Below are 13208 nucleotides of genomic sequence, written 5' to 3' on the forward strand. Positions count from 1 at the left end.
GGCAGTGAGGGAAAATCTTTGCATGGGCAATCCTATTTTGGTGACAATTGTCCAAGAGGGTATTTTTTTTTTAATTTTCTTTTTGTTTTAGAAGAAATATCAAAAGGGAAATGTTCCCAATGGTACACAGACTGCAAATAAATCTCTATCTCTATCCAACACTGAAAAAAACAGTTTGGGCTATGAATAATAATTTTGCTTTTGTTTTTTGTGATTGTTCTTTTACACAGACATGGAATTTTTAGACACTAAAACAAGCTTCTTGAATAAGACTCAAATGCAGTAACACAAGAACACATCAGAATTCAGATTTCACCGATCTAGCTCAAGTAAACTGAAATCTGTTTTGTTATGGGTTACTGCAATTTGAACATCATCATTGCTCTATGAACTGTTTTCTCAAGCAGCACAGAGTCTTCAGAGGATTTCAAAATATACAGTTAAAAAGATAATAGACAGATTTCTTTACTGCAAAAATGTACTGGATTTACAGGAACTTTAGATAGTTTGGTCCTCAAGCTGTGACAGAAGGATTCCAAAGAGTAAAGTGCTAAAGCAGCTTGTATTGCATTATGTCTTCAAGTTCTTCCAGTTTCTAACTATTTACTAAAATGGAACACTTCTCCTCTGCAGTGCCATCAATTCTCTTTGCTTTTCTTTCTGCTGTTCAGTCACTACATCTGATGTATTAGAAACATTTCTTGGCTCCTTTTCCTTCATCTCCTGAAGAACTTCAGAAGCTTCTTGAAGTTGAGCCATCAGATCATTCAGAATTATTTCTGGATTACACTCCACCCCATTTCCTTCAGCAGTCTTTCCGAGCTTGCCCATCAAAATTTGGTTTAGCAGAGTCTTTGTTCTCTCCTTTCCACAGGCTAGATTCATCTCCACTTGATTGAAATGGTCTTTAGTTAGATGTACCATAGTGCTGTCCTTACCTGTTTCATTTATTGGGGATAAGAGGTCTCCCATGGAAGATGCTTTCAATTTGCTTTTAATGTGATGTGTTTGTGTTGTCACATGGCCAGTTTTCTTTTGATGCTTTACGTATCGGACCTTCTTCTCATCAGTAGGTTGTTTAGTATGCTGTTCTTGAACATCACTTGTTAGTGTATCATTCTTCTCTATCTCATGTTTTTCTTCATGCTCATTACTTTTACATATACTTTCTGCAGGCGTCTCCTGAAGAGCTCCTTCGTCTGTGTCCACATCATTCAGATGCTGGGACAACCTCCAACTTTCTTCTTGAGAGCTATTCAAGCTACTTCTTAACTCCTTTGTTTGTAAGTCTTCTAATGATTCTGCTTGATATGAAATTGATGGGGTTTCCAGCTCATCAGACTCAAAATCAACCAAGTTCTCTTTGCTTCCTCTCTCCTCTGATATGATGTCCTCTTTCTCCTCCGAGTCTGATGATGAACCAACCCACTTTATCTTCATCTTGTCAGAAAGAATTTTAGGAGGAGGTTTGGGAGGAGAACTCGCCACTTCATTCAGATTTTCTGTGCTCTCGTTTGGAAGGACCTTGAGTGTTGAATTTTCTTCCATGCTTGTCTGTTCATTTTCAGACAGTAGCTTCTCACGAGCATATACATTTCCTTTAAGACTTTTTGCAGGGGGAAGTGGTGCTAGAGGTGCTTGAACTTCACTGTCTGTTGTGTCAGAAACTGTGGTCTCCAAAGCTTGGGTAGGGTTTTGCTTTCTGGGTGGCATAGGGATCTTTACAGGTTCCTTCTGAGGTTCTGGCTCTGTATCCTTAGGCTTGGGCATTGGGGGAACTACTGTTAATATTCCAGTGTCCAGCGCCTCCAGACCCAACCTTAGAGAGTCATCAGTAGCTGCCTCTGCCACCTGAATAAAACAGTTAAAAAAATCAATGATAAAAGTTATGACAACAAAATGTCAACTGCATACATGTCTGAAATTACATGTCCTCAGGTTAGTTCACTAGAAAGTGATAATAAGCATATCCAACAGTTGGTACTGGGGACACTGGGGACGGTCCCCATCAGGCATTATTTGCATGCTAACATCATTCTTTCACAATCTTAATAGCTGCCTTTTGCTTTTCAGTTACATGTCAATAAGGGACATGTCTCTGTTAAATCCGGATACCAGTAGTCTAGGAACAGTAGTCATAACCATTGCTTCCTCAGTCATTTCCATTTTTTTGAATAATAATATGTGTGTCCCCCTACCCCACTGCTACCAATACCACTAAATAATGTATTAGCTCCAGGATTTAATGTTTCATATAGACATCATAAAATCTCTGCAGTATAAAGGCAACAATCAATGGCATCATTAGTCATTCTGCAGTGAGTTCAACATGCTTCCCTGGGTCTGGTCTTATGGCTTGTAACTGGTCACTTGAGGATAATGGTTTACATCTGACAGTATGGCCGAGTGACTACCACTGCAGCAACACGAATTCAGACATCTTTCTTTCTAAAGTTGATTTCTGTCACATACCTCTTTGAGATGAATCCTGGTGGGGGGTCTTCTCTTTGTTGCCCCAACTTTAACTCTGTCCCGGGTCACATGTTCCAAAGAGCACGAAGTGTCTATCTTCACCTGTCCAACAAATATACATGTCCTAATTAGGTCATCCTAATGTTGACTGCCATCTTTACAGGCTAAAAAAAAAACTATGTTGCAATATATAGTCTAAGGGCTTGTTTATACCTGGAACTATGGAGCTGTGTGGGCAGCATTTCCCTGCACAGTTCTAATGCAAAAATAAGTTGATAAATTGTCTTGTTTACATTCAGCTCAATTCACCCCGCTGTGATGCATGCGTGGCATGCAGTACATTTTTCAGCACAGCGTGGTGCGACGCAGTCCACCATACCACACTGTATTGTGGCAGATAGGACTGAATACAATGTCACTTGTGACTTTCAGTAAAGTTCTAACAAAAAAAAAAGTAAAGACTCCGATGCTCCACAATCGGTGCATCGCCACTACTCCTCCTAATGCACACCAGTGGAAATGCATTTAACACAACTGACTGTTGTGAACAAGCCCTAGAGGAGCTGCAGGAGGACCTGATGGTTAATCATCATACATTTTTCTTTGGAGCAGCATAGTCACGCACTGAAGAGTATTCCCATCTCTTTTAACCTTTATATTCAGTGTAGAACATTTGCATGTGGACATATATTCATATTTTAAATGGCTAATAGAGCAAGTAGCTGATTAAAGTGTATGTCAAGCCAAATACTTTTTTCCTAGTTTCAGATAGAGTGGGGAAGGATTAGAACCAGTAAGGAAGTGAGGAAAAATCTGCAACAGGAACACATACAGAAATAAAAATTTGGTACCGAGTATCGATAATTTTTTTTTCGGTACTCACCGATACCAATTACCGAGTAACGGAAGTCCCATTCAGGAAGCCAGATGGCGTGTAATGACTCCCCACCTGGATCCCTGATTAGCCGGGAAGCCGGGCAGCGTGTAAAGACTCGCCACCCGGCATCCCGATTAACAAGAAAGTCTGTCCCCTCTTACATTGGTATGTCCAACCTGTCACCCCCGGGGCCTCTCCAGCCAGAACGCGGCCTTCCTCCGGTACCCAGCCGGCCAATCAGGAAGCAGGGGGCCGTGTAATGACGCGACTGTGACGATGATGGGGGATTTGAGTCTGAATATTGCAGAATAGAATTTGTTTGTTTTTCCAGTCAGAGCACCTGCAGGTCTTCTGACAGTCTGACAGGCAGCCATCCTAATGACAGAGGAGACTGTGCATGTCTCCTCTAGGGATGAGCTCAGGTTTGGACCGAGCCCAGTCCGAACCAGAGCTCCTCCAAACATGGAAGGAGCCCCTCCCGAACAATGGAAGTGAGCTTCTCCTGTGCCACCCAATCAGCTGCTGGTGGGGAATTCCCTGCCCCCAGCTTGACATAAGCAAATGGGCCGGATGCAGTGACATCATTGACCTTAAATGGCTACATGCCTACATTTGGTAAATTACATTTACCTAACGTGGCTATATGGCCATATTGGGTAAATGATGTCAGCACAAGCATCCGGCCCCTTTGTTTACATGCAAATGCAGGGCGGAGAATGCCCGTGCTGCAGGAGATTGGGTGGAAGTACCCATGGCACTTCCTTGTTCAGGGGAGCTCTGAATGGGATCGGGTCCGAAGCAAAACTCATCCCTAGTGTCTTCTGTCATTGATGCTTCTACCTACCTGTCAGCACATTTTTCTGTTTATGTATACTTGTCTTGGTTTCTGTGTTGGGACATGTGCAGAACTTATGTCATCTTGGCCCAACCAATCAAGATGGCTGAAAACTCCAAACCTGGAAGGTGAAGATGGAAGCGCCAATCATGAAGGGGAGCGTGGATATCGCATTACTGTCGGGGATTCCTTTGTTGGATAGTGTACCATAATGCACTGCACTTACTTTTCTAAGTGAAAATGCTCCAGGGCACAAGTTTGAATTTCACTTTTACGGTTTACTTCCGTGTTAGCAACAAGTTGTTTGTACACTGGGGTGGAAAACTCTGGCCCTCCAGCTGTTGTGGAACTACAAGTCCCATGAGATATTGCAGACTGACAGTTACAGGTATGACTCCCTGGGCAGAGGCATGATGGGATTTGGAGGGTAAGTACAGCTGTAGGGCCGGAGTTGCCCACCCCTGCTTTACACCATGTTCTTTTCTGCACTACTTGTTAATAATGAATAATACTTAAAGGAGAACTATGGGGTCAGTGTTTTTCCCCATAGTTCTCCTTAGGGTAACGGGAGGACACAAACTAGCGTCCTCCCGTTACCCTAAGCTCAGTATACCGCGAGCTACAGCTCGCGGTATACTGAGACGCGGCAGCCGGAGCGGATCCCGACGTAGATGACGGGATCCGCCCAGCTGCGTGAGTGACAGCTGGCTCTGCCTATCTAGAGGCAGAGCCAGCTGTACCCGCCCCCTCCCCCGTCCGTTCCGCCAGTCAGCGCTGGCAGATCGGAGCGGGGAGAGGGGAATCCAGCCCCTCCCCCTGTCACGGCAGAGAGCCGTGACAGGATCGGAAGGTGAGCGAACCCGGTATGTGTTCGCTCACCTCCCGATCTACTGAGCCGACCTGTGACAGTCTCATTGTCACAGATCGGCTAGAACTATGAGGTGAGTGGAAATCACTCACCTCATAGTTCTCCTTTAAGACATCGCTAGCTAAAATATATCACACCTACAACTCAAGAAAAGAACAAATGTACTCTAATCCCACACAAATAAAGCTTTAGGAGGAACTATATCATCTGAAGAAACAGCTTCTTCTTTCAGAATTATGTATTCAAATTTCTGGCAGAACTGTATCTGACAAACATCTCTTTATGTTAACAGTTGCTTCACATTTACCAAAGTATTCCCTAAACGTTGCCCCTCCAGCTGTTGTGAAACTACAAGTCACATAAGGCATTGCAAGACTGTAGCAGCGACTGGCATGACTCCCAGAAGCAGATGCATGATAAGATTTGTAGTTTCACCACAGCTGGAGGGCCGAAGTTTGGATACCCCTGCCCTAGAACATCCGATTTCTTTTTTTTTAAATTTCCCCAGATGTCCTATTCTATTACGGGTTTGGATCTGAGTTTTGTGTGGGAACATAGCCAAATCCTCTTTTTGATTTACCCATATTTACCCATAGTAACCAATCAGCTTCTCTCTTCAGTTTGTTCAGTGAAAGTACAATTAAAGTCTCTCTTTTATTTGGCATATATCTACTGCTAGTAGTAGATATATACCCCATGATTTGGGCAAATAGCTAATTACTTACCCGTTCCAGCGCCGCTCGCTCCCGGCTGAAGAATCCACTAATTACTTACCTGTTCCAGTGCCGCTAGCTCCCGAACGGCTGTGAAGAAGTGTGTGGGCGCATGCGCAGTAGAGCGGAGGGTAGAAAACAGACAAACATGACAGTAAATGGACGTAGCCAGGAGTGCGTACATCGGACAAACTCCGTCGGACACAAGGAGTCTGCGGTGGATCAGAGACCGGCACCAGCACTGGAGGGACTGTCGGAAATGGGTGGAAGGAAGAAGATGGTCGCAGCAAGAGGCATCAAATAAGGTAAGTGCGCACAGCAGCATTGGGGGAAAAAAAGTTTTGATAAATCCCCCTATTGCTCCCACCCGACAGACGAGTGTGAATAACCCATACCTCATCTAGGACCTTGTTTTTGCCCCGGTTGATGCCATCATTCAAGGCTTGGATCCATGCGTCTCGTTCCTCTGCATTTTTAGCCTGAAATTTGACATCTTGCACCTGGGACATAATAACATTAATATGAGTGTGTACATTGAACAGAAGACAATGAAACAAGCAATAACTGGATGCGGATGGCAGGAAGAAGCTGATCACCAACATTAACATACTGACACACTTTCCAAAAAATCCGACTTTCCTCATCCTCCGCTGGCAGGGGGCCTTGTTTGTAGAGTTTACATGACATCACACTTTAAAATAACAGTATTAATCTGTTTCCTTCAATATGCTTACTGGAACTTTATGTATACAAGCAGCTACTGAGATTCTAAAAGAAACATTTCCTGGCAATGTTCCTGGAGCATCTTGTTTTTCCAAAGATTTTCGTATTATTTCTATACCAAGGAACAATACATAGACGTATATCTATATAGACGTCCCTTTTAGGGAGATTCCCCCTCTCTATTTGTCCTAGTGATCGTTATCACCAGAAGTGAAGGAAAATCACAAATTTTGGGTTGTCACCAGAACAGGAATAGAGGGGAAAATCTTCCAATGGAGACACTAGTTCTGCTGACCACCAGGGATTTCCCTCACTTTGAAGAGAATTTCTTTCATGGCTAGCTGACAGGAAGTGAAGGGAAATCTCCCCAATGGAACACACAGATGACAAGGTTTTGGCTTTACAGTACATATACTTAAAAGTAAATCTGTCGCCATTTTTTTAAATAAAGTTTTGGATTGAGTTAAATAGTATAGTATATAACAGAAAAGTAACATTTCCTGTTTTCTTTTTTTCTTTTTTAATTTGCTGTGTCCCTTTGGGCAGCACCTCATTTCTTGTCTTGCAACCAGCAAGTGGGAATCTCTCCAAAAGTATTCTCTTACATGCAAAAATATTTTACACCCACACCCTGGCCTTTCAATTTATTTCTTAAACTCAAAAGTAAAAAATGCAAAGGGGGCAAGTTATCAAAACTGGAGCAGACAGAATCTGGAGTAGTTGCCCATGGCAACCAATCATCATCTCTCTTCAGTTTGCTCAGGTAAGATTTGAAAATGAGACAGAAAAGCTGATTGGTTGCTGTACAAATCTGCTCCAGATTTTGTCTACTCCAGTTTTGATGAATTCACCCCAGTGGCTCTTGTCCTTCATAGCGAGGTTTCAAACCATGACCGACTCTTTACCAAGCTACGAGCAACTTCTCAATATATCACACACACAAGCTATTTAAATAATAGGCCAATCAGCACCTGAGGGAGTACTGTACTAACCAATGGGAAGGAAGAAAAAAAACGGACCTCAAGGAAACTTACACACCTGTGTCATGGCATACAGACCCTACAAACTGCCACCTTCAAAGAAGCTGTCAATCAAAAAAGCATCAAAGGATGCAAGGAGCAAGTAGCAAAGGAGGGAAATCCCCTCTTAGACAGTTGTCACTGGCACAGGGGAGAAGTGAAAGGGGAAAAGGGAGAAGTGAAAGGGGAGAAGTGAGGGAAAATCAGCAGTAGGGACATAGCCAGAATAAAATCTAGCCTTCCTCTCCTGTATTAAAGTGTTTTATGTCTGTCTGTCTTGATGTTGGAGAGTTTCCTCACTTCCTGTCTGTAAATCATTGCAAGCAGGAGAGGAAATGAGTGAAAGCAGAACAGGAAGTGAGGAAAAAATCTTCTAACGTAGTCCCAGTTATCAATAATAACTCAGGTCAGTGGAGAAAAATATTCTTTAGACTGTCTTCCAGTGGTTAAACGGATTGGTTTATTTCTTCCACACTATCTTACAAGGCTGTCCATCCCGTTTTCTCTTTTTATTTTATCAAACGCACACGTTAACACATAGGAACGCACCTGCTCTGTGCATGTGCAGTGCGTTGCGGTGCCATTCTTTGCCAATGGTGCTCCAGTGCATTGCCCAGTACAGCCAAATGCTTTTTTTTTAAAAAGGGCCATATACGTTTTTCGTTGTAGCGCATTGGCAGACCATTTTTAATAAATGGGCTCCTTTAATGTAACACACTTTAACGCACATAGACATGTGCTCATTACCGCACAGCAATGGAAGTTTAAATGTACATACTATATATCTTATGGAAGGATTTTTGTTTGAAAGAATGGTCTGGTGACAGGGCCTCTTTAATGACTTTATATATACTGTATGTATATATATATATATATATATATATATATATATATATAACGTCCATAAAGCTTAGTAAACTCACTAAGTGTAAACAAACATATTGAAATGTCAGGACGCGGGCTCACAGGTATAATCTCATCACAGCGTTTACTTTTGTCTTAAAGTTCACTTGCTGCATATTCATTACCTTTGTGCCTGGGGATGGGATCAATGTGAAATGCCTTTTACGCTTTAGAAAGGCTTTTTGGTCCTGACATCTCTCATAGTTGGCAAGCTCCAGTGTCTCCAAACACTTTTGGTCGTCCTGTGGACACAGAAAGATCAACACAACATTAAATGACATGTACGGTATATGGTAGGTGGGGAAATGATCAGTTACTTTAATACATTTAAAAGAAAGCTGGTCAGCTACTTTCAATTCTAATTGGGCTAATAATATTATGCCCCTTCAGGTAGATGTATGGACGCAGGTCCTTATAATGAGGCAGTCTGAGGCTGTTGCCTCTGGCAGCATTTCTTTTGGTCATGTGGGGGCTCCAGAGCGTTCCGGGTTGCTAAGAGTTGGGGAGGGAGATGTGTAAGGTCCATACACATCTCCCCTCACAGCTTTTAGCAACCTGGGACGCTGTGGCTGGTGTGCCGCTCAGCTCTTGGCAACCAGTGAGCTGGGTGGTACACCACCAGGACCCCATGAACAACTCCCCCAACGTGCCCCTTGAACTTGACCACCATGCTCGGTGGATCACATCTACCTGTTTCGCCACCATCTCTCTTCAGTCTTCTTATAATCACCTTTTCTAGCCTTTCCTATGTAATCTTTTACTGGATTTATATGGGATTTATGCCTCACAGTAATAGGTTTCAAGTGACAGAAGTTTCTTTTTTGTCTTTGGCAATGGAAGGGAAAGTCATATTTTATAACATTATCTTCCCTGAGTACCAATTAAGCAGTTGCAGTCAAGATGACAGTTTCCACATAGGAGTATATATTTTTTATCTGCAGGCTTTTTCAGCTTTCATTAAGTGCTATATTGGAACCCAGGAGATTCGGCTGAGGAAGATAAGGAGATGACAGAATGATGCAGTGAAATAGTCAAAGATAATTGTAGTCTTCATAAGTGTCAGCTTTTGAAAGTATATCTTTTTCCCATAAGCAGGCAAAAATGATTAAGAGTCTGGGAGATTATAACTTTCCTACATCTAGATGTAATTTAGCAGCTGCAACGGGGCTGGCTGACAAAAGTGTGGCCCTAAAGGGAGGCTGCACCTTTGTGGTTAAGGTAATTTTGCTGTATAATGTATTGCTGGGATTTGTAGTCCTCTATAGCTGATAGTATTATTAGCATACCATCAGTTATAGAAGGCAACAAATTAGGGATGCACCGATACCGGTATTTTGGTATCGAGTGCCGATATTATTTGTTCCGGTACTTGCCAATACCGAATACCTAGTACCGGAAGTCCCATTCAGGAAGTCAGGTGGCGTGTAAAGACTCGCCACCCGGCTTTCCAATTAGCAGGGAAGCCGTCCCCATGCTTCTCGTCACTATGCTTCTCGTCTCGCTGTGTAATGATGCAGCGCCCGGCCCGGAAGCTGGCTCCATGCTCCCTCGTCATGAGGTAACAAGGGAGCATGAAGTCGGCTTCCTGGCCAATCAGGAAGCCAGGCGACGCGTCATTACATGGCGCCCGGTTTCCTGATTGGTCAGGAAGCTGGCTCCATGCTCTCTCGTCACAAGTGACGAGGGTGCATGGAGCCAGCTTCCCAGCCAATCAGGATGCCGGGCAGTGTGCAATGACGCGTTGCCCGGCTTCCTGATATAGGAAGTATCGGGCTAGGCATCGGAGCTTTTGGGCAAATACGAGTACTCGCCAAAATACTCGGCATTGGCACCGATACCGATACTGGTATCGGTGCATCCCTACTACAAATCCCAGCAATACATTATACAGCAATGCAGAATGGCACTGGCTATAGAGGACTGCAAATCTCATCAATACATGATACAGAAATGCAGAATAATATGTTGCTGCATATTCTGTGCTGTTCTGGGGTGCAGATCTGATGTGAAGAGCTGTAAACAGGCACTGTGAGTTCTCCAGCAAACGCTGGAAAATGTAAAGCGCCGATATTGGTTTTTAGCATTGGGGCATCTAACGAGTACTCGTGCTTGTGAAAATGCTCATTATCGGCACCGATACTGATACTGGTGCATCCCTGCTCGCAAGGACAGATCAGGCACCAGCTTCCCAGCCCTCACTACATAGTCCCCACAGCAGTGCTAAACACCAGTTTCTCTCTCTCTTCCACATCCCAGCACAGTTGGGTTCAAATAAGTGGAACTCAAGCTTTACCCCAATGATGACAATTCCGCAGAAGATTTACGAACTGTACGTTTTCCTTTTCTTTTTCAACAAAGTGCCAATACATTCCATATTTTACATTATCAGACATCACTCTCTGCAATTAGGCCAGTGCTTAATTAGCTTCCAAGGTGCGGGTGAACTATCTCCATGGCTTGCATTTCTTCCTTTCTATAGGGTATTCCCTCCTAGAAGGTTGTTAGGACTCATGAGGCAACATGATTTATGACTCTTCTCTACCACGATCTACTCCCCTCTCTCCTTCGTCAAGCCTCACCCACATGCTTTTTTTTAATAACCCAACTCAAGGGACAATGATGGAACCCAAGGGGTGGGACCGCACGTAAGGGAACTAACCCAATATAACACAATATAACATACAGTGCTGGAGCACCTCTGGTAATAGGTTTTAGGTACAAGGGATCCTAGTATTGTTTTTTCTACTTATGTGGATAACTGTGTTTATGTAGATTTCAGTGTCTTTCCATTAGTTCTGATTAAAACAATCTGCCTCTCCATTATGCAGCTCAGTATATACTTGTGCTGGATTGAGCGTGGCTCTGTCCCTGCTGAAGAACTGCCATGTTGTTACAGGAAAGACAGGTGTCAGCCAAATGAATCCAGCAGATCCATTCTGTATAGAAAGCAGATTTATTTCCAGCCCGGCACTGCCAAGTTTCCTTTTACAAGAAAAAAAAGCCCTTTTGGCAGCTGCAGCAGGTGCCTGAAATTCCTCAATGAAGAGGAGACTGATGGTGACAGCCTAGGCCGTGTACCCACCCGGAGACCCATGAGTTTCCAGACATTGCTGAGTTTTCCACACGTTTCCTGGAGGTTTAGGAGATAAATAAATATTCTGGTATAAAGCAGACGCCAATGCCTGTTTGATGTCACAAGATACTGACCTGTACTTTATCTTATGTACTTTTTTTAAACAACTACAAAAATCCTAAAAGTCAACCATCAGTGTCATAAATAAAATTGAACCCACTGCTTGGTGCTTGGTGATTTTGTGCATCACAGTAATCTAGTAAATAAATGACTAGAATATTCCCTCATTTCAGTGGATGACTGTTCATATGCTCAGTGGACAAGCACATTTCATGGTCTTATTCAATATATAACTAACAGAAAATAATAATAAAAATTAACATGTTAGATTTTCAACTGTTATTAGATCCTTTTGCCACGCTCTTGGGGGGACAAGTTATATAAGGTGTTGAGAAGAAAAAAAGCTACAACAATAGAGAAAGCGCACTCCTGTTGGAAGGACACAATACAGGAATGTGGATACAGGGGATACAGGGGAATGGTGTGCAATGCTCCTCAATACAGGGAGAGGAGCCCTGTAGATCACATAAAACAATATACAACAATGGACTGAGAAGCGCAACTACCTGGGTGCGTGTTAATAGGCCTGGTGTAGCTAGCAGTGAAAACTCATATAGATCATGTAGAAATGGTTACTGGGAGCACTGCTGCCCTAGGAATGCTGGTATCTAGTGCATAGAAGACAATGGACTCACAGTTAGAAGGTCTCCTGGCATCTGAGTGGCAATTTCTTGGAAAGGAACTTGGCTCGATGGATGGTTCGCTCTAGTGGTGGATATTGGAAGGTCTGAAGAAAGTGTAAAGTAGTTGAGCAGCCCATGTACTCGGCTGGCCAGGCCGGGCCGCGGCGGCTGGGAGAGAGAGTGTGAGGGAGAGAGAGAGGGGAGCCGCCAACAGCACTGAGGTGCTGGGAGGGCTATACAAGGGATAAAAGTTCTCAGTGGATAGACGGCTACGCGTTTCGAGGGGTTCCCTCTTTTTCAAGCCTCCGGGTAATAGAGACCACGGGAAGCCGGTCTTCTTCTTTTAAAACCGTCTTTTTCAAGCCTCAGGGTAATAGAGACCACGGGAAGCCGGCCTTCTTTTAAAACCAGCTTCCCGCGGTCTCTATTACCCTGATGCTTGAAAAAGAGGGAACCCCTCGAAACGCGTAGCCGTCTATCCACTGAGAAATTCCATCCCCTGTAGAGCCCTCCACGACTTTCGTTTTATTGCGAGACTTCCGAAAACCTTGAGGCAGCAGCCCGACTGTATCACTGAACATACGGTGCCTCAGCGCTGTTTGCGGCTCCCTTCTCTCTCTCTCCCTCACACTCTCTCTCTCCCAGCCGCCGCGGCCCGGCCTGGCCAGCCGAGTACATGGGCTGCTCAACTACTTCACACTTTGTTCAGACTTGCCAATATTCACCACTGGAGCGAACCATCCATCGAGCCAAGTTCCTTTCCAAGAAATTGCCACTCAGATGCCAGGAGACCTTCTAACTGTGAGTCAAGTGTCCTCTATGCACTAGATACCAGCATTCCTAGGGTAGCAGCGCTCCCAGTAACCATTTGTACATTATCTATATGAGTTCTCACTGCTAGCTACACCAGGCCTATTAACACGCACCCAGGTAGTTGCGCTCCTTAGTCCATTGTTCTATATTGTTTTTTGAGAAGAAAAAA

General features: G+C 43.7%; 1 protein-coding gene across 1 annotated transcript in view; it reads right to left on the reverse strand.

Annotated features, from left to right (window-relative positions):
• Window positions 1-444: 444 nt before the first annotated feature.
• Window positions 445-13208, reverse strand: part of PLEKHO2 (pleckstrin homology domain containing O2) — a 35779-nt gene continuing 23015 nt past the window's right edge. Inside the window, exons 3-6 of the mRNA XM_018566758.1 lie at window positions 8536-8652; window positions 6161-6265; window positions 2473-2574; window positions 445-1851 (exon numbers count right to left, since the gene is read on the reverse strand). Coding sequence (XP_018422260.1) covers window positions 607-1851; window positions 2473-2574; window positions 6161-6265; window positions 8536-8652 — 1569 coding nt within the window. The 3' untranslated portion in view covers window positions 445-606. The remainder of the gene's footprint in view (window positions 1852-2472; window positions 2575-6160; window positions 6266-8535; window positions 8653-13208) is intronic.

Source organism: Nanorana parkeri, unplaced genomic scaffold (assembly GCF_000935625.1).
Source record: "Nanorana parkeri isolate BGI_ZX_2015 unplaced genomic scaffold, ASM93562v1 scaffold973, whole genome shotgun sequence".
NCBI lineage: Eukaryota > Metazoa > Chordata > Amphibia > Anura > Dicroglossidae > Nanorana > Nanorana parkeri.